This window comes from Aaosphaeria arxii (assembly GCF_010015735.1).
Source record: "Aaosphaeria arxii CBS 175.79 unplaced genomic scaffold BU24scaffold_2, whole genome shotgun sequence".
Taxonomy (NCBI): domain Eukaryota; kingdom Fungi; phylum Ascomycota; class Dothideomycetes; order Pleosporales; genus Aaosphaeria; species Aaosphaeria arxii.
Genome location: NW_022983475.1, coordinates 5095198 through 5122517, shown reverse-complemented (window position 1 = coordinate 5122517; position 27320 = coordinate 5095198). Strand labels below are relative to the sequence as shown.

The 27320-nt window shown below is 47.5% G+C and overlaps 12 protein-coding genes across 12 annotated transcripts; 8 read left to right on the top strand and 4 right to left on the bottom strand.

Annotated features, from left to right (window-relative positions):
• Nucleotides 1–849: 849 nt before the first annotated feature.
• BU24DRAFT_419874 (uncharacterized protein) lies at nucleotides 850–1454 on the bottom strand. Its single transcript, XM_033527322.1, has 2 exons — nucleotides 1375–1454; nucleotides 850–1330 (listed from the first exon to the last, which is right to left on the bottom strand). Exons 1-2 carry the CDS (start codon nucleotides 1405–1407, stop codon nucleotides 1091–1093), a joined length of 273 nt encoding a protein of 90 aa, XP_033388673.1. The 5' UTR covers nucleotides 1408–1454; the 3' UTR covers nucleotides 850–1090.
• Nucleotides 1455–1967: 513 nt separating this feature from the next.
• Nucleotides 1968–3059, bottom strand: BU24DRAFT_448619 (uncharacterized protein; the record flags this gene model as incomplete). The annotated part of the gene is made up of 2 exons (XM_033530902.1): nucleotides 1968–2975; nucleotides 3023–3059. The coding sequence occupies 2 exons, from the start codon at nucleotides 3057–3059 to the stop codon at nucleotides 2317–2319; spliced, it is 696 nt and encodes a 231-aa protein (XP_033388672.1). The 3' UTR covers nucleotides 1968–2316.
• Nucleotides 3060–3973: 914 nt separating this feature from the next.
• Nucleotides 3974–4703, top strand: BU24DRAFT_419872 (uncharacterized protein). The gene is made up of 3 exons (XM_033527321.1): nucleotides 3974–4103; nucleotides 4153–4357; nucleotides 4408–4703. The coding sequence occupies exons 1-3, from the start codon at nucleotides 4023–4025 to the stop codon at nucleotides 4476–4478; spliced, it is 357 nt and encodes a 118-aa protein (XP_033388671.1). The 5' UTR covers nucleotides 3974–4022; the 3' UTR covers nucleotides 4479–4703.
• Nucleotides 4704–6177: 1474 nt separating this feature from the next.
• Nucleotides 6178–6933, top strand: BU24DRAFT_477540 (uncharacterized protein; the record flags this gene model as incomplete). Its single annotated transcript, XM_033532996.1, has 2 exons — nucleotides 6178–6754; nucleotides 6848–6933. The coding sequence occupies exons 1-2, from the start codon at nucleotides 6439–6441 to the stop codon at nucleotides 6931–6933; spliced, it is 402 nt and encodes a 133-aa protein (XP_033388670.1). The 5' UTR covers nucleotides 6178–6438.
• A 792-nt stretch (nucleotides 6934–7725) lies between these two features.
• Nucleotides 7726–8545, top strand: BU24DRAFT_419870 (uncharacterized protein). Its single transcript, XM_033527320.1, has 3 exons — nucleotides 7726–7821; nucleotides 7867–8056; nucleotides 8103–8545. The coding sequence occupies exons 1-3, from the start codon at nucleotides 7741–7743 to the stop codon at nucleotides 8159–8161; spliced, it is 330 nt and encodes a 109-aa protein (XP_033388669.1). The 5' UTR covers nucleotides 7726–7740; the 3' UTR covers nucleotides 8162–8545.
• Nucleotides 8546–8592: 47 nt separating this feature from the next.
• On the bottom strand, nucleotides 8593–9380 carry BU24DRAFT_477538 (uncharacterized protein; the record flags this gene model as incomplete). The annotated part of the gene is made up of 2 exons (XM_033532995.1): nucleotides 8941–9380; nucleotides 8593–8894 (listed from the first exon to the last, which is right to left on the bottom strand). Exons 1-2 carry the CDS (start codon nucleotides 9281–9283, stop codon nucleotides 8593–8595), a joined length of 645 nt encoding a protein of 214 aa, XP_033388668.1. The 5' UTR covers nucleotides 9284–9380.
• A 608-nt stretch (nucleotides 9381–9988) lies between these two features.
• BU24DRAFT_459920 (uncharacterized protein) lies at nucleotides 9989–11613 on the top strand (the record flags this gene model as incomplete). The annotated part of the gene is made up of 5 exons (XM_033531772.1): nucleotides 9989–10093; nucleotides 10190–10278; nucleotides 10309–10376; nucleotides 10429–10785; nucleotides 10862–11613. The coding sequence occupies 5 exons, from the start codon at nucleotides 9989–9991 to the stop codon at nucleotides 11611–11613; spliced, it is 1371 nt and encodes a 456-aa protein (XP_033388667.1).
• Nucleotides 11614–12835: 1222 nt separating this feature from the next.
• BU24DRAFT_406896 (uncharacterized protein) lies at nucleotides 12836–13997 on the top strand (the record flags this gene model as incomplete). Its single annotated transcript, XM_033525784.1, has 2 exons — nucleotides 12836–13272; nucleotides 13319–13997. The coding sequence occupies 2 exons, from the start codon at nucleotides 12836–12838 to the stop codon at nucleotides 13995–13997; spliced, it is 1116 nt and encodes a 371-aa protein (XP_033388666.1).
• A 1124-nt stretch (nucleotides 13998–15121) lies between these two features.
• BU24DRAFT_477535 (uncharacterized protein) lies at nucleotides 15122–15730 on the top strand (the record flags this gene model as incomplete). Its single annotated transcript, XM_033532994.1, has 1 exon — nucleotides 15122–15730. Exon 1 carries the CDS (start codon nucleotides 15281–15283, stop codon nucleotides 15728–15730), a length of 450 nt encoding a protein of 149 aa, XP_033388665.1. The 5' UTR covers nucleotides 15122–15280.
• Nucleotides 15731–16640: 910 nt separating this feature from the next.
• On the top strand, nucleotides 16641–19898 carry BU24DRAFT_387615 (uncharacterized protein; the record flags this gene model as incomplete). The annotated part of the gene is made up of 6 exons (XM_033524973.1): nucleotides 16641–16733; nucleotides 16784–17628; nucleotides 17674–17900; nucleotides 17949–18642; nucleotides 18692–19393; nucleotides 19478–19898. Exons 1-6 carry the CDS (start codon nucleotides 16656–16658, stop codon nucleotides 19896–19898), a joined length of 2967 nt encoding a protein of 988 aa, XP_033388664.1. The 5' UTR covers nucleotides 16641–16655.
• A 385-nt stretch (nucleotides 19899–20283) lies between these two features.
• Nucleotides 20284–21155, top strand: BU24DRAFT_459915 (uncharacterized protein; the record flags this gene model as incomplete). Its single annotated transcript, XM_033531771.1, has 3 exons — nucleotides 20284–20428; nucleotides 20482–20778; nucleotides 20833–21155. The coding sequence occupies 3 exons, from the start codon at nucleotides 20284–20286 to the stop codon at nucleotides 21153–21155; spliced, it is 765 nt and encodes a 254-aa protein (XP_033388663.1).
• Nucleotides 21156–21240: 85 nt separating this feature from the next.
• On the bottom strand, nucleotides 21241–23418 carry BU24DRAFT_459914 (P-loop containing nucleoside triphosphate hydrolase protein; the record flags this gene model as incomplete). The annotated part of the gene is made up of 1 exon (XM_033531770.1): nucleotides 21241–23418. One exon carries the CDS (start codon nucleotides 23416–23418, stop codon nucleotides 21241–21243), a length of 2178 nt encoding a protein of 725 aa, XP_033388662.1.
• Nucleotides 23419–27320: the final 3902 nt, after the last annotated feature.

The window sequence follows — 27320 nt, the reverse complement described above, 5'->3', positions numbered from 1 at the left end:
ACCTCACCTACCTCACCAACAACACCTACCTCACCATCTACCTCACCTACCTCACCTACCTCACCATTCTTACCAGCCTTACCGACAACACTGACAACACCAACTTCATCAGCTATGGGTAAAGTCCAAATATCCCAAGTTGCTGAAGTCCTTGCAGGAGAACAAACTATCTCTATAGACTACAAGGTTGAACTAGAGGATCGATTAGTCCTAGCTTTCAGGTCGCCCCCAAAACGTTATGCAAAAGCAAACCCCCCTGCTACAGGTACCCAAATAAACGAACGTGGTTTCCGAAGAATGGCCTCCCGAGTCTATGGAAGGGTTTTACAGGAGAGACCTGACGAGCTTCTCTGCGTCATTCTAGCAACAACGCCGAGGGGGTGCGCGACTTTCAAGTTGAAAGAGTTCCTGGCACAGCCACCCAGGAAATTTGTGCCTCTCGATACTAGAGCTCGGCTCATTCTCGAGTCTATTGCTGTTAGTCAGCATTTTGATAAGGATCCAAAGTTCCAAGAGTGGCGGAACAGGCTTTTCCCGCCTCTTCTTGGAGCACCTACACACAAGCTAAAAGCTGCGAGAAAGAAAATCATCCACAAGTTTGGCCAAACAGTTTTCGACCAATTACGAGATCAAGATAACTCTGCTGAGAATACGGAATGTGTAAGGGCTCACGCCTATGCAAAGGATTTCAAGGATATTATTCTCTTCTTCGATCTTGTTCCATGTCCAGACCTAGTGGAGGTTCTATTCCCAGATAGTGCGTGTCAAGAGAAGCCAACTGGGAGTGACACAGATTTTGGTTAGTACACGCGTCGCAATGAGAATCGCATAATTAATTTCAAATAGATACATATAAGGAAGCATCTTGGCGAGGTGTTGAGACTACTTTTCCACCGCTTATTCTTCAGAACATGGAAGCAAGTCAGTTGCGTACGTGGGAGAAGAGCCATGGCATATATGATACTACTAACTGCGTTGAAATGAACGTAAAAAGGCAGAAGCCACGAGAGGTTACTATGTCCCTGCGTATTGCCTTCCTCCTAGGTATGGACTTAGTGAATGAAATGTTTAGATTAGATCCCTAAATGCACTACCCTTCTCTCCAGGTCCCATTGAGGAGAAATACACCGATATTTGCTGGCAGTGCAATCTCGCCGTCTCCTTTGGTTGTCCAGATGCTGTGGCCATTGATATCCTGAAAATCGATGATTTCACATCTCGAAAAGTAAAATTTCCTTGATGTTGGGCTGGCCTGGAAGTATTTGATTGTATCCCGTCTGCCATCTTTAAAGAAGTCCGCCGGCACTGTAAGGTTTTGCCACAGGCAACGCTGTGATGGTAAGCCTAGACTCTATGTATTGATTAAGGACATACCAAATTTGCTTCCGTTACTGCTTCACCTGCCATTTAGTGACGTTTGATCGAATATTGGAGAGCAAGGCCTAGAGTCCCTTTTTCAGTTGTTACTTCTATTTATTTTTGGGGAGGGTATAGCTGCGCACCTTGGGCAGATCTGATGGGTTTGTTACACGAAGTCGAGGCTCCGACTTTTACGAGATTTTAGTATCGAAGCCCAAATGCAACAAGGTCACGAGCAAAAGTGGGGCTTCTGTGGCGCAATGTGGCATCAACTGGTTGGTGCGCGCCTAGGCGCAGGTGGTATCTGATCATGGATCCTCGGAAGCAGAGACACAAATCTGCCCGTAGCGTAGCCACGTCGTTAAACCCAAGCAAATCCTGTTATTGCAGCCTGGCAGCCTAAACGATGTACTTTCCGCATTGACATATTGGTGAGCTTCGCACTTTACTTCGCCCGAACCAAATTCTCTATCTTCACACATCAAACTTCATTATCCTCCTTTCACCCATACACCTCAAGAACTCGGGCAGCTACAGCTCTCAGCATTACTTGCGCGCTCATGGTATGGATTGATGTTTAGCTGTAATCCCCGCTAACACTTTTCCTAGTCGTTAGTTGTTGAACCTTCCGACCCTCATGAATTTGAGGACACAATATCGAATACTCCACGATTAATCAAAGGCGAGGGCCAGATATTCCACTGGCAAATGTTTCGAGTGTCTAAAAAGCTCGGGGAAGGCTTAGGATGGGAGCTGGTAAAAGACTGTAAAGGGCGCACGGTTGAGGAGGGCTTCTCCTTATCACGGGCGAAGGTGGCCAAGTAGTGGAGATAATCAGAGGGTGAAATCCTTGATACGATGATATGCCACGGTGTTGGTCGCGTGATTATGAGGATAGGTGCAGTTACGGCCTTTGTTTGATCGAGAGTCTACGGACAACGATCTGAATCAGTCTTTCTAAAACAACCTAAGATCTGCCCTAATACTATGCCCTTGTTCCGTATCAATGGTTACATAGAGATAGCTTCTGTCTAACGAACTCAGTGGGATGTCGAATGATAGACAGCATGAACTCTTAATTCCATTTTCTTTTTCTTGCTTTCGCAAATCACTTTTCTCAATGGCATGATGAATGCGCTCGCCCAGATATTCGATTATGGTTGATTCCGTAGCACCTTGTACTTTGAGGAATGGAGTAGGAGTAACTCGCACGACATCGCTGACAGCCATGTAGTGACAGGAATCTTCGATTTCAATGTTCACACCAAACAAGCGATGAGCAAGCGACTGGGTATTGTGCGGGGCGATCACTATCTTTAGAATAGCGCTCATCTGATCTTCGAGATAAATTAATTCAATGTCAGCAAAGCCGCGTTCTCTTGACATCGCACGAATGAGCACCTGTGGGAACATGGTTGCAACTGCGTCGATGCTAGCTTTATTTCGGATCGGTGAGGGCTCAGAATTGCAGTGAGCAGCTTGATGCTCAAACACCGGTGTGGCGGATACGGTTGAATGGTGAGGCACGGTAAATCCGTTCTCTAGTGGCATGATAGGCTGGCCAATATTTGGGCTATTTAGTTCAGCCAGGCTGTTGTTTGCTTCCTGCATGGTCCCTAGATTGTGTCAAAGTCGAAAGATAAGTTGACTATGCGCATCTTACGAGGACGTTTCCGGCTCTCCATTACCATCATCTCCATGGCTTCTTTCACGGTCTTGTGGGGTAACACGCCAGTTAATCTTAACGCAATGTCTTTCTGAAATCCGGCGTCAGCCCCCTCCAGGTAAGTTATGGCGTGTCTGGGAGCGGTCGCGAGTCGCCAGCCAATATGCTAGCCAAGCCTGGCCAAGGGAACCTGGGGGCGATTTTTGGGCGTCGGAAAGATGTCTCTCTAGATTATAGCAGAACTTTCGCCGCATCCACGCTAAAGTAAGATAATCAGCAAGGCTCTGAAAGCAATGCTCATGCTTTCCGTAATCTCCAGTCAGCTGTATTGGTGGCATAGGCGAAATACCACAGAGCCGGTAAGAGAACCGGCGTGAGACTGGAAAAAGGTCAGCCTTGTGCTGAATCAAGTACCAATGTCCTTAGCATTGTCATTCTCACCGTTTTCCTAGGCTCTAGGCCTACCTATGCGCTGATGTTCCCCTTCTTACCCTAGATTTGGTGAAAGAACGTCTCGTCAATAGGTTGAAGTCCTGTACTCCAAGCCTAATAGTACCATCCAACTGAAACGAAATGTTGAGGATTACAAAGTAGAAGAAAAATCCCACTATAAGTAGTTGAGGGTCCAAATCTGCCCCCCACGAGACGAATATGGAGGAAGCTGAGCGTCCTGGGCGTGCCTTTCCAGATCGTCCCTTGTAGATCTTGGAGCGTATATCCATGTTCCACTCAAACTATCCGGCCCATCTCGAATTGCTTGTCAATCAATAAGCTGGCGCCTTCTTATTTGGGAAACAGGCTTCAATTGCACGAAGGATCATACAGGGATTAATCCAAAGGCCGCAAGGTTGAGAAGGTTGACGGCGTCGGTTAGCTAGATCGGATCGTTCCCGAGAAACTATTCTTGGCACCTTGGTCCCTTCCCAAAAGCGGGGTCAACCACGGCACCTAGCTCATGGTTTTCACGGACGAGACACGTCACATCCACGACTCAACCATGCCAATCAGCCCTAAAGCTACAAGGGAGACGGTGCAAGCATTAGCAGGATTCAATGACATCCAGATGGATCGGTTCTATGTATGTTCTCTAGGCAATTGTAAGACAGCAATCAGTAACAATCTTCGAGGTTGTTACTAAGGAGGTAGCTAAAAAACTTGTTCACGAAGACTTCACAATAACTTGGAAGCAAATGAAAGCGAATAGGAAGATAGAAGCTATACGCGGGATAGAGCTTCAATTGCTAGAAGATGATTTTCCTATGATCAGTGAAAAGACTTTTAGTGAGATTGTAAATTGGCGCATGACGCGTGTAGTGGATACTCAGCGAAAATGTAAGTCCGACGCTGTGTTGCTCTTGCTAGGTTACTAACGAATCGTTTCGACCAACAAACAATTGCTGATGCCTGCCGATCAGGCACAAGTCGTGCCTATGACCCGGTTCGTGACACATAAGGTGCTCAAGGGACACTGAACGTCTGCTTCGGTCACATGGGCAATGGACAGGATTCTACTGCGAACGATTTTGCGATACCTCGCACAATTGAGCAATCCCCAATTATTACGTGACTTTCGTTATTGGGGGCACTTTGGTCTCAGTACGCGGATTCGCCTTGGAAGTATTCTTGATTATGATGCGGTATGGCAAGTTTGCGTTCATAGCTCATGTCACGAATCAGACCTCTATCATTTGTGATTTGTGTGCCTGGTACTGTTCCAGTGTCGGCGTGACTACGAGGATATGATACTCTGCCTGGGTTCAAGCGTCAAAGACTGGCTAATGGGTGCAGGCCAACGACTAAAACCAGTCGTTGCAATGCAACCCTAAAGTTGCGACCGAGTGTTCGGGCCGTCTCCCTACTTATGGTCAGCCTGCATTCCGCACTACAGCGTTGCATATTGGTGGAGAAGAATGCAGCGCTGAACTGGGATCGCCTCGCATATGGCGTGCTTTGGCACCTGTAGCTTTGAAACATTTCGACGTCGTTCATACCGCCGCCATAATGTGTGACACGACGCTGTGCAGTCTAGTTGGCAGTGCAGAGGTCGATTTTCATTGGGTTTGTGGAGATCACGTCTGGTTTCGTGGGTCAGCTTGTCGTTGATGTTGCACGCCATAGGCAGCTATTGCTAGAGATAGTGGCTGAAACACGTTCGCGGCGTCGTTTCTTCTTGCCAGGAATCGTAGGTACGTGAGACGTTCCTTGCTGGCACCTTGTAGGTGGCGTTCAACGTCTGTTCTTGATTCTGTATCGAGACAACATGATGAACGAGCAGGTCGTTGTCTTCCAGCCTTTTGCTTTCCGAGCGAGAGCTCCTGCTGCGTTTTCCGTTCAACCTCCCTCTGCTTGACCTTTGCCAAGCTGATAGAAAAAACTTAAGGAATTGTCATGCCAGGAAACAGAAGGATGTAGGATTGCATCCAGGAATATATGCTGTCAGATGATTCAGAGATGCGCCAGCAAGGATTGTTCATGCAACCAAGAGCTTCCTAGGCCTAAAATCCCCCCAGCGTACCGAGAATCCATCGTATTGGAACTACAGCATTCCGTTCGGTCCTTCGAACAGTTGGTACATCTTCTAATGAGGCACTGTAGAAATCCTTGGTATTGAACTGATTTCCACTATATGGCGATCAAACTCAGAGTAATAGCAGATCGCTTTGGTCGAACGTGAGGACAACCATGCTACCATGCGTAGTTATTGAGTACAATGGATAGCACTCTGTCGTAAGAACCTCACCTGTTCGTTTAATTTCAAATTTTCATTCCTTAATGCGCATAAAATCTAAACTGCTTCATCCCATTGTGCAGTGCCGCCCTTCAAACTGCCTGTGTCTTTGCTCTCGCCCTTTTCGCCTACTAGTCTAGGACACTTGGAAGTTCTACACCACCTTCTAATTCATAACAACTACCCTAATGCCTTAATTTTCTCAATTGCAAGAGTAGTTACATTTCCCGGGCCTTTTATGTATTTCTAAGACAGATCTTAAACTTGTATCAGCAGGTCAGACAAGGGAACTTGTCTGTGCTACCTTTGTTTCGTTCATGCCGCTTATCTTGACCTTGTGTTTTTTGGGGCTTCTCTCCGGTATCTCATACGAATGGAATTAGGGGTACGATCTGGAAACAAAGGATAGATTTGCGGCCAGCTACCCCCTTGCTGTACTAAGGCACATAATCTTTCAACATCCTTTGGTTTCCAATTCCTAGAATCGACGACTCCATGTTGTTCTCTCTTATGTTGTTTTAGGTTGTCCGAACGGAAATACTCTTTTTTGCAGCCTTCAATCAAGCAGCGGAATTTTTGTTCAAGATGTCTTCTCAGATGTCTGTTTAAGTTGCTCCTGTTGGAAAACGATCTATTTTTGCAGGCTTCGAAAGAGCACTGGTGACACTCTTGTTGATTACCTGGTATGGATGTTGGAGCAGTCGAGGACATCGGAGCAGTCGAGGACATCGGAGCAGTCAACGTTGGAACGGTCGCTGTCAGAGCAGTTGAGGATGTCGGAACGATCCAAGACGCTGGAGCGATCCAGGGCGCCGGAGCATTTGCTGTTGGAGCAGTTGCTGTTGGAGCAGTTGCTGTTGGAGCAGTTGCTGTTGGAGCAGTTGTTGGAGCGGTCGCTGAGGTCGAGGACGTTGGAGCAGTCGAGTACGTCGTCGCATTCGAGAAAATCGGAAAAGCCGAGGACGCCGTTGCATTTGGGGATAGAACATCCACCTGGTTATGTGAGTAGGTGAGTGACTCTTCTTTTCCATTTGATGCGGTCGAGGGAATTGGTGCGGTCGAGAAAGAGTTGTTTGAGGATATATCCTCAACAGGTTCGGAGTTCAAAAGAGCGGCAAATGAGAGACTCATTGTGTGCAGTGCAGAAGAGAGCAGAGCAGAGCCAAGCCGAGCAGTGTGACGATCAACGGCTATTTGAAGTTTATGCATCATGTCTAGCGATAGGTCTTTTCTTCAACGGATACTGCTTGTAGCATCATGTATTGGTTGACTCTGTGCAACGTTCTAGTAATGCAGACCCCTGCCCATACTTTTTGCCACACACTTATGTCTGCGAGGTCATGTTGGAGCACCTCTCGGTCTGCAGTCCTTCGCAACCTCGAGTTGGCATTCCTGCTGCTCGCGCTCCGAGTCGCCACTTCTGGGTTATCGATGAATTGAGTTGGCCTTTGACATGCTCAATATATACGGAATCGATCATATGTTCGGAGGCATGTTCGGCAGGGACAAATTCGGTGGACTGAATCTCGTATCCTGCGTGGTTAAGTTAAGAGTTGTAATCAAATAACTTATCAAGGCACCTTACCTTGTAGTGCAGGAAATTCTGTCTGCGCCTCGATGTCCGGGTTCATGTATCCTGAATATGGATTCACGTGAATTTGAATCTCACTTTGTTCGTCGACATCCTTTCCCAAGTGACATGTTTGATGGTGTGCAATAGTGCAATAGATGTTTAAAACGCGCAGAAATAGATCCAGCATGGAGGCTATTAATCCGCTAAGATATCGGCGCATCCTGCAAACCAGCAATGGACCTGGAAAAGCATAATGTATCAGCTGGGAAGAAACAGCTCTGTAGCATGATTGGCGCGTTTAAGAGTGACCACGCGGGACGCATTGGGTCCTGATTTTCCATCGGCATCAACGGGACGTGCCCTCGTTTCAGATCTTAGCTTACCCCGCTTTTGTTCACCAACACATTCCTCAGCATGGAGGTACTCCAGAGCGATAAGGCTCCTGATGTACAGAAGCTCGCATGTATGAACAATGAACAGTGGGCTCGTTTCGCTGTAAGTATACCCTTTTGCACGCAAGGCGCGCCTAACTGAGAATAGAAAATTGCACACGAGGAAGGGCAGAAGTTATGTAACTGTTATAGAAAATCAGTATCTTGGCCAGATGTACCTTACAACGAAAGTGAAAAGATCTTCACCAATATCAATGCAAGATTAGAGAGTGAAGGTATTCCGATGATAACACGAAGCATCCTTCGGTGGCGCATGAGGACTACCCTAAGAAAGATACGTATGTATGTGCATCTCACCTGCAAGCCTCTTCTAAAATGGTACAGGACCCAATAATAGTGTTACAGTGGCAACCCTGCCGTACAACCCAACGCGCCCCTGTTAGTTGAACATTGCTAAGGGCACATAAGTTTTGGGAGGACGGCGTCTACTCCTTTGCTACGCGTCATTATCTGCATCGTCCATTCTCTAAGCGAAGTAGTCCTATTGCAGAAGCTGTTGGTGGCATCAGGGAGGGCCATGTCATGCAATCAACCTGATGAAGATGCCGTGTGTCACTGCCCACCACGCTCCAGGGTGACGGTGGATGGAAATCTAGTGTGCTGCCATCACTGCAGCTGTCCGACATGCCAGCCCCGTTGTCGGAGAAGTGTTGTTTCTTTCCGCGTGGTATATCCTTCTCACGATATTTTGCTGGTTTGGAACATCTGCTCCGGTAGCAGACAAGGGGAAGAGTTGGGCAAACGCTACGGACGGACTAAGTGGTTGGTTTCAACATTCTAGAAATATTTGTCTATTAATACACTCCTTTTACGTTCAATAGCAGCATGGAAAAAATGCCGAGGCACGTAAGTTGCTACGAAAGGTATCGGCGAGGTGTTGAGTAGGAAGTGCAAATATGACGTCCTCGAACTGGTTCAGAAATTCAGCAAGAAGATCACGCCAGAGTTTCGAGACTGTAGTAGCGGGAACCTGTTCGCTGACACCAAACATTCCAATTACAAGGTTCTTCTGACAATGCTTCAAAGCAACCTTTAATGCTAATCTCATCTGCTCACGCAGCTCACAGGGCTCTCGTTTAACAGAGCTGAACAAGATGACTGGAGGATCAGCTCCACCTGTTCATTTCAGTAGGATATCACCAAGAAAACGATATTAACATACGAATTGACGGGATATATGCGTGTCCACGGTGAAGAGTGCTGGGAATGCGGCCTTCAACTATAAGGACCGGATTAATCCCAGAATGGCAATGACCCGCTGCGATCTGGATCATGTCACCTTCGAGAACGGCAGTGCGGAACCCCCGGGTTTTCGTGACAACGTCGGGTCTTTCAGGAAGGTGATGTTTTTTGACCGGAGGGGGGGATTCCCTTGGGAGATCCAGTTGAGTACGCTTGGAACGACGAGCATCCTGAATGCGCTTGGAACGACGAGCATCCTGAATGCGCTTGGAACGACGAGCATCCTGAATGCGCTTGGAACGACGAACATTCTCTGTCAGCATGGTGCGTGGAAGTGCTAGTAGGTAAGAAAAGGGATTAGACTGTCTGAATCTAAATCAGCGTTGCTTTGTTTCTTATATTTTATTTATTTTCTTTTTCAGAAGCACGTCGTTACTACATAGTTTATGTCTTCGACGAAAAGGGTAGTATGTAATTAACCGGTCTAACTTCTGAGCGAAGCCTAGCATGGTGGCGAGCATTAGCGTGGAACAACATGCTGTCGTGCCCCAAACCGATCAGATGTTGTTGAAGTCGGCGTAGTGGAGAACGAGGAAGCAGCTTCGATCCTCCGTCAGTTGGTGGATGCCTGGCAACCCAGGGTGGATGCCCCTAGTGAGGGCGTCCTATAGGCATGACAAGGCACTGCTAGCTTTAAAAGCAGCCATTGCCTGTCTCTATCTCTGAGGATTTCTGTTTCTACTTCAGCTCAGCTTCGTTCGGTCATTCGTCCTTCTCGTCGTTTTTGCCCTCCCGCCAACTGTGCTATCATCTAAATCATCTTGAGACTACCTTCAGCCATTGATCGAGCTATTGACAATACTCCCAATTATCCTATCCAAATTAGTCGGTGTCCCGATCTCACCGCATATAAAAGATCCCCGGCCAACCACCCGTCGATCTGATCTCGATTTTGCAACGAGTCTATCTGGAAACGACGAGGCTCAACGTTCTTACCTCTCCTTGATTGAGCCGAGCCAGCAAGCAAAATGACCCGGCCGCCCAAAGGAGCTCAAGGACGTTACCAACTCAGAAGTAGTAAGGGCAGCAGCGCAAATCCTTTTGTATTCACAGAAGAAGAGACAGATAAACAAGTTAGTGGGTCTAATTCTTTCAAAAATCCCACTCTCGGCTTGTCAAACAGCTTCATCCATTTCTTGTTCCTGTGCTAATCTTGCATTATTCTACAGAAGCTTATCAAACCTAGCCCTTCTATACACAAAGATAACGATGAGGTTGAGCCTACTACTGTTGGCTACATCTATGATGTGGACGGCAAGTACGTATTTAAGTGCGTTGATTGTATTAGGCGTCCTGTCAGCGAGAAGTCCCTGCCTGACACAGGTGTCAAATCAAAATCAGCACGAGATGTTGAGTGTAGGTACATTCACATACTTGAATAGTCGCTCTACTAACAATATAGTCTTAGTGCTTGGATCTAGTCTACACGCTCCCTTAACAGTTCAAGAGCTTTCTAACGGAGCACAACGCAAGCAGGCAGTCAAGCGCTCTCGATCAACAGCAAATCTCAACAATTCTACCTCAACATTCTACATTGCTAATGTTGATGCGTTGCAATCCTTCTATAAGACACGTTTAGGCCAGCTCCCGGCTAGAGCTCTTCGAAAAATCGTAACTCAATGGATTGCTATCATTCGCCCAAGGCGAAGAACGTATGGAAGGTATTCGAAGAAGCAATTTCCTAGCGAACTCCGTAAGGATCAATGCCCACCCTGGTGGCCAAAGGATGTCTACTATGAGGACCCTTTCCACCTAGAGCGTGATTGTAAGGCCCTTCCAGTCTCAATCTTATCTTATGTTTCCTGACTCTCCCCCTTTTTATACAGATGTGATAAAGCTAGGCACTCACATAATGCTACTACATCGTCACACCAACAACGAGACTGGTGAGCGACGTGTTGACTGGATTCAGGGACTGGGGGCGGTCGCTGATCACATCATCGACGTTTCTAGTCGGAATGGCCTTTCTGCTGCATTGAAGTCTAGAGCACTTAATACCTTATCAGACTTGTTAGACACAGCACAGTCCCACGAAAATCACGTCGCCACCTACGAACTCTACGACGACAAGGTTAACGAAGACCCCGAATCTCTACGCGGCAAAAAACATACGTGGGCGTTGATTCCGTCACTTCAGCACACGCCTGGAGAGAATAAGCGTCCTCGATTTGAGAGTGATTCAGCATCGGCAGTGCAAAGTCGCCCACCATCGCGTATGTCGAGTATTCCCCAATCTCGTGTTATTAGGGATTTGGAAACCCCCGCCCAAAGGCATTTAACGGCGCCGTTGCCTGCTGCACAACAACAAGTATCAGGTCCTGCTCCTTCATCACTCTTAACGTTAGTCGCAGCCTATCCAGCCGCGATTACCCCCCCGTCCACCTTCCAGAATTTCGAGATTCCCGTCAGCCAGCCATTTCATGAACTTTCGGTGCCACTTCCATATTCAGACATGAACAATCTGCAGTCACTCCAGGAATCCGTTCAAAACCCCATGATGCTCGAATGGCCTGCCGCCAATCATTATATCTTCCAAACGTCCATGCACCAGATGCCTCAGCAATGGGAGGATCTAGAGTTTAACGGTCAATAAGCTCAAATGGCGAGAGACAGGTAGGTTATATAGCATGGCAGACGGAATTAAGAGCCGGCGTAAAGGCCGGATACTGGCTGAGAAGAGATAGAACATTCTCAAATATGAACCAAAGCTCAAAGAGGCCGCAGGATTTCGGACTTTTCAATTATGACACAAAAATCCTACCAATCTTGACGAGTGCGGTGAAGATGTGACGTCTTGTTGTTAATTTGATGTGCCTCGGGAGTGAGACCAAAACATTTCGCCGAAATTCCAAGAACTTAGTTGCTTGCGCAGCAAGCCTAACCATGATCACTCCTGTACCGTTAAAAATGTTGAAAATGGCAGCATCGCCACGCTCGAGGTTAACTTCTCCCTTTATGCCTCGTGGCCCGACCGATGATTACTTTGTATGTATGATTTGTGACGTGTCTCGGGCGTCCCATTGTAGGATATCCCCTGAACAAGATTTCTACCGGTACAACCCGATTAATGCACCAGAAGAGGTATCGTGCAACTTGCAGGTAGGGGATGCGTTGCGTCTCCTTTGATAATGAGATGTCTTCTGTCGGCAGCGACTGTCGACCAACTCCAGCACCTCGGTAGTCAGGCATCTCGAATATCTCGGGCGTTCGTGGCTCTTCGTGACCGACCCGAGCAAATGTGTATGTCCGACACTGAATTTCTAATGGATGGACTGGATTGGCGCTGAAAGACGGGGATTCGGGTATTGGTCCCAATCTCAAAGAAAAATTAGAGTGTAATCAAAAACGTTTACATGGAGCCGTGCTTTAAGCTAGACTAGTTTTGGGGCAGGTTTCAGTTTCACGCATGTGTCGGGTCCACAGGATCATGATTTCTTCTGGAAAGATGCGCCACACAAGGCCTGTTCGCTATCGATCGTGGAGGGTGGGACGGGAGTAGCCTTATAGGCAGGGGGTCTGCATCACTAGATCCCTGCCGAACCAATACGTATAAGTGATATGATGCTACAGCTTCCTATAAGTCTCTATTGAAGCGAAGACCTATCATTGTTAGACATAATACTCCGCACATACTTGATATACTTCTCAACCCTGAACCCGCTACATCCTCAAACAACTTTTCCTCGTCTTCTCTTCTACTGCACCAACTTCCCTTAGGACCGACGTCCTCAACCGCACTAGCTTCCCTCACTTTTGATGCGGAGGAGCGTGCAAGAGAGTGACAGCGTAATGGGGAAATCTGCGTTCAGAACTGGATGTCGCCCTCAATATTCTCTGATCAACATTGCCCGCCAACTTGCTCGACTGCACCAACTTCCTTCACATCGCCAACCTCCCTAGACGTGCTAGCTTCCGTATCATTAGCCGCACTCGATCCCTCTAGTATACCCGCTTCCTTCACATCGCCAACCTCCCTAGACGTGCTGGCTTCCGTATCATTAGCCGCACTCGATCCCTCTAGTATACCCGCTTCCTTAACATCACCAGTTTTCTTACCTGCGCCCTTGAAAGCACTACCAGTTCCATCGACTACGACTGCTTTTTCAACCGTGACAGAACTACCAACTTCCTCTGCCGCAACTTCCCTCAGCCTGGTTGACGCGGATCGTGCCCAGAATTGGGTGTCGCCTTTGGTATCCTCCGGTCAGCATCAAGAGCCAGAGTCTCACATTCGTGAAGATAATTTGGACACGTAAGATTCCTTTAAGCTGCTCATCCATGAGAAACTGACGCTTCAGGTATCCGACAATATCGAAACGTTGTAAAAGCAAAAGGCACTTCTGTTCAATGGGGGATTGCGAGAGGAGACCATTATCAAGCAAAAGTGCTCTCAAAAAGGATCAAATAGACCTCCATTCCCAACGGCAGAAAACTAAACCGAGATGGCGACTACAAGACGAAGAACTTCTCTGGGACCTACGCAAGAAGAGAATTAGCTGGAACACTATACAAACACACTTTCCAGGCCGTTCACTATGCTCGGTTGAGCATAAATATCGAGTTATGAAGGCTAAACAACGATCAAACGACCCTTCTTCGACCATGAGCATCACGAATGATGGCCTTTCCTCAGATAACTCTTCTTTAACCAGAAGAATCACGACTAATGGACTGTTTCGGACCGCACCCTCAACTGCACTACCAATCTCCTTGGCCGCACCGAATTTCTCAACCGCATCAACTTCCTCATGCCCGACAGTTCCTTCAACTGCACTCTCAACTGCACTGTCGACTGCACCCTCAACCGCACCCTCAACTGCACCCTCAACTGCACCCTCGACCGCACCCTCAACCACCCTGGACCGCACCCTCAATCACACCCTGGACCGTACCCTGGACCGCACCCTCGACCGCACCAGTCCCCTCTCAATCAATTGGATATCAACAACGCAGCGACAGTTTCGAGCATCCACGTAGGATTAAACCGTTCAAATGTACCCACTGTGATAATCGCTACAAGTTTATCTCGGATAGAAACCGCCATGAACGTCGCCATGCCCAAATACCATTTCTCTGTCCACGCACAGATTGTGGGCGTAGCAAGGTCGGATTTCTAGATGACAGAGACTTTACCTACCATATGGAAGCACATGAACGAGGAAACTCAGCTTGCATTGGTTGGACAAAAGAAGAAATGCAAACTTTAAAGGACCTTAAAAGGCAGAAACTAAGTTACGAGGCTATTCGTGAGAGCTTGCCAACTCGTACAGTAGTAGCACTTAAGCACCGTTGGAGGTCAAGAGCCACATGGGAGTCAGAACTGGAGGATTCTAAGTCGTCAACGTTCGTTATAATCTCATCAACTTTTTCTGGTACATGTTTGCCGATGCTCTGCTGTTGCTTCGTGACCTAGCACATTCGCCTTAGGTAGATTGATGCACGCTGTGCTTCGGCGCTTCCGAGTACTGGCAAGGCACTTCAGGGAATCCGCAATCTTACAGACGTAGCTAATGTTGTCTCGATATAGACTCAAGAACAAACGTTAAACGCCACCTGCAAGGTGCCAGCAAGAAACTTCTTACACTAGGAGCTAAAGTCCAGCCCGATTCCTAGCGAGAAGAAACGACGCTACAAACGTGTTTTAAAGCAGCAAGCTACTATCTCTAGTAAGATCTGCCTCAATCGTACAATATCACATCGAAACCAGACGCGACCTCTGCACCGCGAACCAGACTGCAGGCTAAAATTACTTATAGTATAGACAGACATACCTGCCTTCAAAAACTCCTACTGATTGTCGCCAGTGTAACCTAGCACCTACTCTGCCTTGTCATATCTACAGTTATTAATGTACGAGTAGAGCCGTGCTTTCGTTCGTCCCTTGCAAGCTGAACCAAAACCAAAGAACAACGGGAGACGGGCCGCCTCTTGGCGATAACCGACAACCAGCTAGCCTTCTTGGCTTGAAACGGCAGTGGCTTTGTTGTAGCAGGCTTGGGCCTTGTCGGATCCTCTTTTCGACATCCTCCAAATGCTGGACGGGTCGACGTTAATTGGATCAGGCAACTGGTGGACCAGGTGACAAGGCGATCACCCAGGCTCTTGAGTGGGCTATAAAGAAGGAAGCATCATCTTCCATCCGTTATGGAGCTCAAACTGGATCCGAAAGCACCACGAACGCCGCCTCCTTCTTCTGTTGATATCAATTGCATTGACTCTACACCATCCACCACCTAGTCACCATCAACCACATCTCTATCATGCTTCTGGGTACTCTCAGCTGCCTGTATATGAATACTCTCACCCACCTGTCCCTGGGTTTGAATACTCTCACCCACCCGACCCTGAGTATGAATACTCTAACCCACCTGACCCTGAGTATGAATACTCTCACTCTGCTCCTGGGAAAGGATACTCTCATCCACCTGCTCCTGGGTATGGATGCTCTCATCCACCTGCTCCTGGGTATGGATGCTCTCATCCACCTGCTCCTGGGTATGGGTACTCCCACCCACCTGCTCCCGGGTATGGATACTCTCACCCACCTACTCCTGGGCATGGGAGTCATCGCCTACCTACTCCTGGGCATGAATAACCTCACCCAACGGCCCATGGGTACTCCCATTCACCTGTTCCTGGTCATGGGATTCCTCTGGCACGTATTCCTGGATTGGCAATTCCTGAGAACGGTTCATCAAGTCCTGAGTTAACTTCTGAACAACTACATTATTCTTCCTAGACACCAAAACCTCATCATTCTTCTCGATCCCCACCACTACTACCCCCTCCTCGGGTAGTTCGCCCACAAAAATATCTTCTTCATTCTTCCAGACCACCATCATCACCATCGCCTCCTCCTCCTACTCAATCTTTCCCCCTCGTTCTCGCCTGCCACCTTGGGATCTATTCTGCAACTTTGGGGACTATTTTGACTTGATCTTTATTACGCGAGACCCTAACGAATCCACCAAGCGTTCTCATTTATATAAATTCCATAGATAGATCTTTATCATCAATCCACGATACAGTTATTTGCATCCAGCTTCCTTCCAGAAGATTACTTGTGACATCTTTGGCAACACACCTGCACAATAGTGATTGATTAACGTTCGACCTCTGGTCTCACCAGAACCCCTTCGAGGTCAGACACCTAAGTGCCCACTCAGGTGACCCCGTTACAGTAATACAATATACCTTAACCTATCTTAGAGAGCATGGATATGCTACTGTTAGAACTGAAGGAGGAGTAATGAGCCCTAACTTAATCTTACCAAATCCTAGCGTTAGCATTAGATAGCAAGGCAGCTGATGAGCGAATGGGTCGCAAACAGAGACGCGGAGGCGGCCAGGGTGTAGACTCGGCCTTGCGGTTCTCGTGAGACCTAAATATAACTCTCTCGAGATAGGTCTATTGGACGGGATGCTCTCTCACATCGCTGTGATTACTGCGTTAGCGTCACTACCCCGCCGGCGGTTCAAGAAAGAGACATTCATACACTAAACCCGATATGATGAACGAGTGGAACACGTTCCCCTCGATAATCAGTTTAGGCCTAGCGTAGTCTGCGTGATCAGCTCTCGACAATTCCAGCGCCTGGCCTCCGCAACTCAACCACAACACCCTCGCCTTACGAAATGGGCGCCGAAATTAGCCAGATCGTCAAGTCAGACCTTGAGGGCTCGACTTTGGAGGAACTGCTATCTAAGGAAGAGGTTTTACTTATAGCTTTCGGAGATATGAACTGTATCTAACGCGTAGGCAGTTTGTTCAGGTAATCCGGGAAGCTGTACCAGTGCTTGATCCGAAAATGTGCAAAACTTTGCGCAAAATTCTGCCCAAAGGTCCCCCCAAACAGCGCTCGAAACGGAACAAACAACCAAGATCTACGATCAAAGAGAGCACTTCATCTCAGGACACTGTCATAGGAGCATCGGCGCGAGAAGATGATCTACAAGAGGCCAGCGACGCATTTACTAAAGATGCTTCGTCCGGCGTCACCACAGTCTTATCGACTACATTGTTGGGTGCTGCCAAGGTCATGTCAAACACGTTGTTGGGCGTTGACACAGCCTTATCAACCACGTCTGACGTAGTCTCACCGACCATTTCATCCTTGCCGGGTGAGGAAGCCCCACCAGTTGCCGCCTCCAGGGACAATGAAAGAACTCAGTCCTTATGGGATGTCAAAGAAGACGAGGTTTCCCTACCTTCAGAGATTGCCGACTCATTTGAGAGCTGGAAAGCGGATCCTTCAGTGTTCTTTCGCGGTGACAGTTCGCAAGCTCCAATGTCCCTTACGGAGCACTACGATTACGCACTTTCTGTGCGTAGTTCTGCTATTTCCAACAAGATTCTATGGAGATTCATCACGACAGCATACTATGACGCTATCTCCGAGCGATCTCACTCAAGTAGATATTCCATCACTAAACAGGCGGTTGCGTTTGCGGCTGCTGCTATCTGCCAGTCATCTTCTTATACACGGGAAGTAGTCGAGGCGAATCTCATTAGTTGGGCGAGAGATGGAGCGAGGAACCGAGCTCTCGCTGATAAGTTAGGAAGTACTGGCTGCTACTTCTACTATCCACAATCTCTTAGTGAATGGATGTAAGTATATGCCTCCACAATGATCTCCTCATCTAATGGTTCTAGTTGGGTAAAGCACCTTCCTCTGAGTGCATACGACAAAGCCGCCAAACTGCTTAAGAAGTTCGGCATATTGGAGAAGGCCCAGGAATCAGGCGCGGTCGAACTTGCAAGGGGTATTGAGACGATTCTAAAGAGGCCTTTCCAGTCTACTATTCCAGTACAGTCACAAGGGGAATGGATTCTGCCAATTTCGCCACAGCAAACGACTACCATTGTGGGAGGTGCAGCACGTAAGTGTTATATTCATTGTACTATGTGCACTTCACTAACTAGTATAGCCCGTGAACACGCATCAAGACTTCAGAAGAGAGAATCGGAAACGGAGGCGTCCCCGAGAAAGCGCCAGAGGTCAGAGACGAGTACTTCGCAGAATCCATACCTTCCCCCGCCTCAGATACGCCAAGACCTCGTCTCCGGAGATGAACAAGCCACAGACACTTGCTCCCCAGCCTACGACAGCTTCGCTTCACCATCTAATACAACACGTAGTCAGAGCATCGATTCGAGCACATCAGCAACAACGGACAGCCAAAGTCCGGTGGATCATATCAACTATGAGCAAATCGATCAGCCTGCGGTGAGCGCACAAGATTCACCCTATTCGCACTACATCCACTCACTGCTATCGCTAATTTGCGCAGTAGGAGCTATCCCAAAAATCATGCTCCAGCGCGCACTATGTCCCCAGAAGAGATGGGATGAGTATGGTGTAGAATACCAGATTAATCCTCGCAACGCCCATCTTGAACCCCATCTCAGGCTTCTTTTCTTGGATTCCGATGGACTGTGGCAGGTTCTTCAGCATCTAGTATCGATTACAGCTGTTAATGTGGAGATAACTAACGACATGGAGGAGGTTTACTTCTGTAGCTCGACATACGCTGAGTATTTGAACAGCCAAAAAAGAAGTTATTGGGTCAAAGAAGCTCTTTGGTTGTTCTGCTATGTGTTTCCCCGCAATCCAACAACTCTGTAAGTTCATCAACTCATTACCGTGGGCTATACTCACTCACCAAATAAGGTCGGCTTCAGAAAGAGAAAGGCTATGGGCGGTGCTGGAGGTTTTGCTCAGCCTTTGTGCTGAAGTCGATTTAGAGATTCCAGCGAACGACGAAGTCGTCGAGACATTTTTGGCAGTAGCAAAAGTTGGACCATTGCCAAGACGACGTAGAATTCTCTCCGTGGTCGATCCGTTACTGAAAAAAACAAGGAAAGCAGATTTGCTGGCCGAAGGTGTCCACCAAAGGAGTGTGGTTCTACGTCTCAGAGGAGATATCGCCAGCTCAAATGAGCTCCTCAAGGAATTCTTAGACCGTGCAGACATAACCGCACAACTGAAATCGCACTCCATTCTCGGATTACTGCATCTATCTCAAGCGGCAAATGATACCTACAACCTAGACTTCTCGTCAGCCAGCAAACGAGCAAAGATGTGGATTCCTTCAAATATCGATGTCACAGAAAAGCAGCTTGATGTAGTATGGAACCAGATCCATTGCGCTGGTCGAATACTAAGAGGACAAGGCCAATTTGAAACTGCATCTGTTTTTTTCGAACGCTGCCTCCATATGGAACCTCTTCGCAAATCGAAGCGACATTTAGCTATGTCTCACCTTGCGGATACCTACGTTGAGGTAGATTATCTACGCCGACAGAATAGCATTTCACCCTATGCAGGAGAGCTGCTCAGCAAAGCTCAAAGATTGATCAAAACGGAAATCGAGTCTCTGAGATCTCACCCACAAGCAACGCAACGTTCAAAAGGATTCCGACGTTTACTTCTTTCTCTGACCGAGATCGAGATCAGGGAAAACCGCTTTGACGAAGCCCATCGACTACTTATGGAACTTTGTGACATTTATGGGGAACTAGTTGATCCAGACATCATCGATCGGCATGGTCATCTTCGAGCATTCATCTCATTAGCACGGATTTCATCTCCGCCCGATGCAGAAAGCAGCTGGACTACCGCTTTGAATCTTGGTAGAAAGTACTATCCACTTGAAGAAGAGGTCTTTGTCGTTGCATTAATGCATCTTTTCATTTGTACTGCACGCGTTGTAGGAGGGGATATGGAAGGGGGAAAAGCTGCGTTCGATTATGCAGCGGAAATATGCCACAGCAAATCTCCGCAGTTCGTGATGCCAGGGCTTGGTACGTACTTATTTGACGATGTGCAATGTCAGATACAGTCACTTGTTGGGTGGGAATTACCTCCTTGTAATTAATTCACTGGAAATCAAGTCACGACTTTGTGCATAAAGAGGTTACAAGGTGGTAGAGTGAACAGGCTTCTACGGAGGCTCAACTTTAGTGGATAGCACCGCCACGATGGAGGGGCGGGGTTAATGGGCAACTGCCTTGTTCTTCGCTGCCCACCTGCCCTAGTCCACCCTACGAGGATCTACCGGTTAAGCTTCGGAGCAACGCCCAGCCCAGCCCCACCATTTTTCTCCACCACCACTTCCAAAGAGACAAACCCTCGGCAATCTCTCGGCCACTGTTGATATATCACCTTATATCCTCTCCATGAAATCGTCGCGTAAATCGGTCGCATTCGTTCTTCAGCCACAAATCCGGACCGTCGCACGAAGGCCACGGAGGAGAGTCAACATGGAGAAGACGGTTTATGAAGCATTCCACACTGATGAAGGGATCACGGATGAGTTGCTCCAGGAAGCAGCAAAGCTCTTCTCTGAGAACTACGGAATCTGGGGTAAACAGGCACCGGAAAAGGTGGGGAAATTCGCGAAAGCAGGTAGGTCTGCATAGAGAAGATTGTACCGCTCGAACTGACCTTCTGATCTCTAGATGCTCCGGTTCGGCTGAGCAAAAGCAAACTCCGAAACGAATACCTTCCTAGTGGCATCTCCTCATATACCAGAGTCTTCGTCGATGGTACTCTTGCTGGTAATGCTCTGGCGTGTCGTTGGTCTGTTGGTGGTAAGACCATTTGCTGGGTTACTCAATTAGTCGTTCATCGCGATTATCGGGAACGTGGGCTTGCACGTGGACTACTCGATCAGATCAATCGAGACGGGAGTGATATTTATGGCGTTATTAGCTCTCATCCAGCTGCTTGTCTAGCTGCCGCGAGAGCTTTCGGAAGTGAGTTTTCATCATGCTGGCGTTGTCGCCTAATTCGATCCTAATCTCTATCAGACTCCATCGATAATATCTCACTTGATTTCATGAAAGCCCATGCAGAGTCGATAATGAATGTGTCCCCAGTGGAGTATGTTCGGGATGCTAAGCTAGCAGGCAGCCTTTTTGATTCCAAAGATACCACCGGTCGTGTCTGTTGTGTCGACTCTGGATTCTTCGTTGATCACCGCGAGCCGCTTGAGGCGTTGGCGTGGGTGCGGGATACAATGGAGTGGCCGTTGGGTGACCTATTTGATGGTCATGAATATCTCCTTATCCTTGAAGCCAGGCGTCGGTCCCGCTCACGGTCTAATTCAGGGCGCCGGAATGTTGCGGCTTGAGCCGAGAGGTTACGGGGCAGGTGGTTTTAATTGGATGTTCTCACATCAACATTCAAATAATCCATAGTATGAACTGGTCGATATTCTACTTCTTTCCTGTCTGTCTGTTTTGGCGCTCCCAGAGCTCAAAGTACTCCCCTTTCCTTTCAATTAGCTCCTGATGTGTGCCTCTTTCAACAATATCACCATCTTTGACGAAAAGAATTAAGTCCGCATCAACGATAGTAGATAGCCGATGGGCCACAACAAACAATGTCCGTCCAGATCGAAGCTTTTGGAAAGCCTCCTGAACCTCCGCCTCTGTTGATGAGTCCATGGCGCTTGTTGCCTCATCGAGGAGGATGATCTTTGACTTCTTCTTCAATAGCAGTTGTGCGATTGCTAGGCGTTGGAGTTCGCCGCCCGAGAGCTTCACACCTCGTTCACCGACTTTAGTGTTGTAGTGATCAGGATGTGACATGATATCTTCGTGAAGCGCCGCACTTTTACACGCATCAAAAGCCTCCTCGTCTGTTGCATCTGGCTCTGAATATCGAACATTCTCGAGGATTGTTCGATTGAATAGGGAAGGATTTTGGGGGACGACGCCGACAACATTCCGTAAGCTTTGAAGACTAATGTTGCGCACGTCTTGATTGTTAATGAAGATAGATCCGCCTGTTACATCATAGTGCCGACAGAGCAGTTTGAGTATCGTCGATTTTCCACTTCCTGTCTTACCAACAAAGGCAACCATCTCGCCAGGCGAAGCCCCAAAGTTGATACCATTGAGAATCTTCTTTCCTGTTGGACCGTAGGAAAACTCAACGTTGCGAAATTCGACCTTCCCAGCGTATGAGCCGAGCTTGTATGAGTCAGGTCGATCGGAAATTGACGGTTTCATGAGTATCAGCTGTAAAAGGCGTTCTGCATCAATGAAAATCGATGTCATATTGGAATGAGACCATGCTATCATCTCAAGTGGATACGTCATCGTTGTCCAGAAGGTTCCAAGTGTGACGAAATCTCCAGCGGAGGCCTCTCCAGAAGAAATTTTTCGTATTGCAAGGAGTGAGGCGCTGAGCAAACCTAGAAACATGATCATTGTCTCGACTGCATTGCCTGAATTCATTCGGTTTCGGTACGCTTGTTTTGCAACGAGTGAATCCTGAACGGCTCCCATGTAACGTTGTTCCTCATATGCAAGGCGATTGAAGTATGTGACTGTCTGCCAGCCTCCCAGAGACTCGTTGACTACATTGCTCTCAGTACGCGATCTCTCCTTGTAGATTCGTCGCAGTGGCTGTGTCCAGTTCTTGATCTTGATTGTGATACACACATATGAAATGCCAACGAGAAAGGTCGTAAAGGCTACATATCCGTCAAATAGAGAAGTAATGTAGCATATAGCAACGACAAGATCAACAACAACTGGGGGTATGTCAAGAAGGAGCAGCTTTGCGAGATCTCCAATGGATTTTCCTTGTTCAACAGCTTTGATAATCTCGGCAGAGTCCTTGTTGCTGTGGAAATCCATAGAAAGTGTCATTACATGCTTGAAGGCAAGACGGCAAATTTCTTGGTACGAAAAGTTCCGAACTTCCAGCAGAGCCATGCTTTTGATAACTCCTAGCGGTCCAGCAGTATTCTTGAGCCAAGAGAAGAGAACCCAGATTCCGACCTCGTAACAAGCCATATCGAAGTCGTGGGCAATAAGCTTATCGGTGATAACTCCAAGCTGTCTAGGCGTCAATACTCTGAGGAATCTGTTGATCACGAGGTCAAGGATTAGAACTACCAGGCATAGTTTCCCTCGAATGCTTCCGGTTGGCCAGAGACACGGTAGAAAAATTCGAAACTCTTTGATATAGGCAAACCAACCTTGCTTTTCTAACCGCTTGCGTTGGTGCATTTTGATTAGCGCATCGCCGTTCTCAGTATCATTTTGACAGCTTGGTGTTGATCCATAGACTGCTCGTTCGGTCGGTTCACATTCGAGGAGCCACTGGTTTTCTGCATCATTTCGAGTCTTCGTGGGTCGACAGATGACATTTGCATTGAGCCCGAGCGCAATGCTACATTTGATTTTGCAGACCTGTAATGCAAACAGAGCGATGCCGTGGCGACTTTTTTCTGACTGGAAAAATAAGACTGACTCCAGAATGCAGAGAATTGCCTCGAAAAGACAGCTTAAAATCCAAGATCGATGATATTTGGGCCATGCAGGCTCGGACGTGTCCAGAAGATCTAGGTCCAAAGCTCCCCATAATAGGCTTGACGCCATTACATGTAGAAGACTGTGATGAGATGGCCACCAACCCTGCTGCGTGGCGGAGCGGTACAGAAATACCACGGTTTGCGAAATATAGGTCAAAGCCAACAAAAACATCAGGCAGAGGGCGGTGCATTTCTTCTGGTGAGTGCATTCTTTTTGCACCCCATTAACCGGCGTAGTCTTCGAGTGCGGTAGAGGAATAAAACACGATATGATGATGGCGAGAGGATGCAAATAATGGATGACTTTCAACGCCATGCCAACAAAAATGGAGTTGATGTCCATTTTGTTGATTTTGTCGTTTTTTGTCGTTTATTTTCTTGTTATGAAGGAGAGGTTGGCGTATCAATTGAAGTGCAACAACCGGGAGTATGGGCTAATTTAATAAAGTGCCTGAATTTACACCAGTGGCAATGCTATACCATTTGCATGGTAGGAAACTTGACAAACACTCATGTTGATTACAGAGACCTCACAGTAATAATGGGCTCCGGATGGTAATTCTTTGCGAAGTTGTAATGGGCTGGGGATTGTATAAGGATTGCATTGGCTAGAGGTGGCCTTGGAAGGGGCATTGACGCTAAACCAGCATGATGAAGGAGTGGAACATGTTCCTTTCGATGATCAGTTTAGGTCTAGCGTGAATGGCATGTTTGTTCCAATTGAGGCGGACTGCTGGCAGGGCACTGACCAACCACATCGGCCGTCCTGCAACTCTTTTGTCCGGTCGTTTGGCGATGGTAAATCACGGGAAATCGCCAAGTGCCACAGCAGTCGCTATATGCACGATGCCTCCTGACATTAAGGTAGTCAGCCGGGTGCGCTATCTTCTGCAGGACAGGATAATAGTCACACTTAGTCTAAGCCTACGAGAACATGTAAAGCTATTTCTTTTACAGACGTATGTAGTCACCGCTTCTCTTTCTACGTAAAAACAGTTTTGTCTCTGTCGTTCTACTGCCGTGGACAATGCAACCGCTTACAAATTTAAGTAAACTTCTTCAACTTGAGGATAAGAATGGGGTTCCTGTGGTAGCACAGTGAGTAGGATGCATGAAATTGGCTGTCAGCTAAGAAACAAGGATTCGTGCCGATACCATCTATAAGTTTATGAGGGTGTCGCGTATCTAAACACCGTGTATACTTAATTAGTCCAACCCTAGCTTTACTATGGACCACAACTCTCACCTATTTACAGACTGTGGCGAGGATGATGGGCTTAACCTAGTATGTTCCAGCTGCAGCGTTTCTACAACTTCTATAATAACCTCTATAAGGAACAACAAATTCAGGCCAACAAAAGACGCGAGGATTGGATACAGGAAATATATAACGAAAACATCAGGCTTCAGCAAGATATAGCCAGGCTTAAGACAGATAAAGCTAAAGTTGAACAGCAGCTTGCTAAGCTGCAGGAAAATGGTCTCAAATGGAGAGGAGAGTACATTGAGTTGAACTTGAAGATGGGTCAGTATGAAACTGTAATGCGAATGTGCTACACTTGCGGACAAAAGGTAATCTAACCTCCTATTTTGCTATTATATACATGCTAAATCATCAGCTTCGTGAAATCAACTCAGATAAAACCTAAGCAGTGCACCAAGGGAGGCCTAGTTGCGGGGAAGTAACGTATGGCCGTTTCGATGCGCAGCTTTGATCGGACGACCTGTTCACGATACCCAATTGTGCCAACAAGTGAGCGGCGGCAAACACGAGCATACGGGGTGGTGAAACAGGAGAACATCTTTTGTCCGACGAACAAGAGTTACATTAATCTTTGGTGTCCTTTTGTATCTATTCACGGAACATGGAATCAATCTTGCAAGCATTGATCATATCAAAGGCAACGTTAAGTGACCCCCTAGTAACCTTTTGAAAGCAAAATCTGGCGTTTGTCCACACTGCAAGAAAGCAATCAGTTCCCGCGATATGGCAAAACATATAAAAGCTGAACTTCGCAAGAATGAGTGCTAGGATCACGGATGCAACGGATTGAGATTTTCAAGCTTTCGTAACTTTCAGAGGCACAAAGAGGAAAATAATGGCATTACATACCCTTGTCCAAACTGCACGAAATCGTTTATGCGGAAGTATGGTCGGGACTTTCATACAAGAACGTGCAAGGGGCAGTGAAGAGCAAAAGCCGGAAAGTGAATGGTATGGAGAGTTCGGGGCCGATCTCCGAGATAATGGGTACCGCAGATTAGCATCGGGTAGCGAGGTTAAGTTAATATAAATCTTCCAAGTGTCTCGGGGTGATAGTCGGGCAAGAGGCAGGACTTTGAAACGAAGGCATAGCATGGTAGGGTAAAGCAGTGCGGAGGTCTTGATTGAAATTAATTGAAACAAACATTGAAAAGCAGTTCAACAAAACAAAGTAAGGTTCTCAAAGCGATATATTTCCATCTATTGTTAAGTCATTCCAGTCCATATCCGGCGAGCAACATATGCACCACGTTCTATACAACACGTCAATCTCAATCGTCGGACGAATCATAATCGGCGTGGGAAATAGAGCTCCTTGATTAAGCGGAATATAACTCTGACGTGACAACAATGCTTGGGAAAAAGTACACGTTGAACTTTCTGCAACGGAATAGCGGACTCTAGAACAGACAACCTCTTTGCTTTGGTGCCGGAAAGTTGGAAGCGCGTCAGCCTTGAGTAGATTCTGGTGAGCACAAAGATGACGGCGCAGCCTTGTGCTTCAACAGGCGGCCTGATCACACTGTGATGAATGGAAGATAGTCTCCTTTGATTTTGTGACTTCTCTATACTCTTTCCATCTGTTGTCAACCCAAAATCTACACACGTGCCAGTGTTGTGGCTCCAACCGTTTCTCGACATGACCAGAGCCATGCATCACTGCGGGGATATCCCGTCTTCCTGTCGTCTTGCCGCTATCATGACTCTACCAGATCGGCCAATGAGACGATCATCTGTTGCCTCTCCCCGTCCCAGTTGTGCCACACCTAGACCAAGACTGAACTAGGTTTAGGGGAGGTTTCTTAAAAGAGTTTCACGCATGTGGAACCATGGCTAAGGATTCTAGTGGCTCAAACATGATAACCTCGTAGGGTAAATATGCAGCTCGATCCCCGGTATCAAGGCATTTTCTTTCCAGAGGCCGCCCTAGCCGCGTATTGAGAGAATTAGGGGAGACATGAGCAGGGATCTGCATTACTAGAATGCTGCAGAGTGGCCAGCCATGTAAGTAACATGACGCTTCCAGTGTGCATCTTGTAGTCTCCGATGGAGAAAAGACCTATCATAGCTAGGCATGATACTCATATCTCATAAATACATTGTCGAACTCTTCTGCTCTGATCTGATCTGCACTGCACACAATGCATGATTTCTCGATTGCCTCGCTTTTATGCGACGAGCCCAGTGCTGCGCTCTCCTCTGAGACTGTATCCTCAAGCAACTCTCCCGGAACCGTGACCGCAGTAAGTCTCTCAACCACGACAGCTTCCTCAAACAACCTGAATGATCGCTTGCGGAAACGGCAACCACGATTGTTGGAGACGCAAAACAACAAGGGGAGCTGGAAAGACATGCCTCAACACTTCCCAAGTCGCAACGACACATCTTTTTCAATCATGAGGACCTCAAATGATTCAACCGCACCAATTTTCTCATCTAAACTCCCAGCCGCACTCCAAACTACACTCCTAACTACTACACCCTCAACCAGACCATCAATTCCCCTACCCGCACCAATTTCCTCAACTAAATCCTTGACTACATGCTCAACCGCATCCTTGCCTGCATTACCGATTCCTTTGACCGCACAAATTTTCTCACTTGCGCCCTCGACACCACCAATTCCCTCAACCGCATCAATCCCCTCGACCGCATCAATCCCCTCGACCGCATCAATCCCCTCGACCGCATCAATCCCCTCGACC

Coding starts and splice junctions, on each gene's coding strand:
- BU24DRAFT_419874 (XM_033527322.1), bottom strand. CDS start 1,407: ATGGCAGGTGAAGCAGTAACGGAAGCAAATTTG. Junction 1,331..1,374: donor CAGTAACGGAAGCAAATTTG/GTATGTCCTTAA, acceptor TTACCATCACAG/CGTTGCCTGTGGCAAAACCT.
- BU24DRAFT_419870 (XM_033527320.1), top strand. CDS start 7,741: ATGGAGGTACTCCAGAGCGATAAGGCTCCTGATGTACAGAAGCTCGCA. Junction 7,822..7,866: donor AACAGTGGGCTCGTTTCGCT/GTAAGTATACCC, acceptor AACTGAGAATAG/AAAATTGCACACGAGGAAGG. Junction 8,057..8,102: donor GACTACCCTAAGAAAGATAC/GTATGTATGTGC, acceptor AAAATGGTACAG/GACCCAATAATAGTGTTACA.
- BU24DRAFT_419872 (XM_033527321.1), top strand. CDS start 4,023: ATGCCAATCAGCCCTAAAGCTACAAGGGAGACGGTGCAAGCATTAGCA. Junction 4,104..4,152: donor TCCAGATGGATCGGTTCTAT/GTATGTTCTCTA, acceptor ACAATCTTCGAG/GTTGTTACTAAGGAGGTAGC. Junction 4,358..4,407: donor AGTGGATACTCAGCGAAAAT/GTAAGTCCGACG, acceptor CGAATCGTTTCG/ACCAACAAACAATTGCTGAT.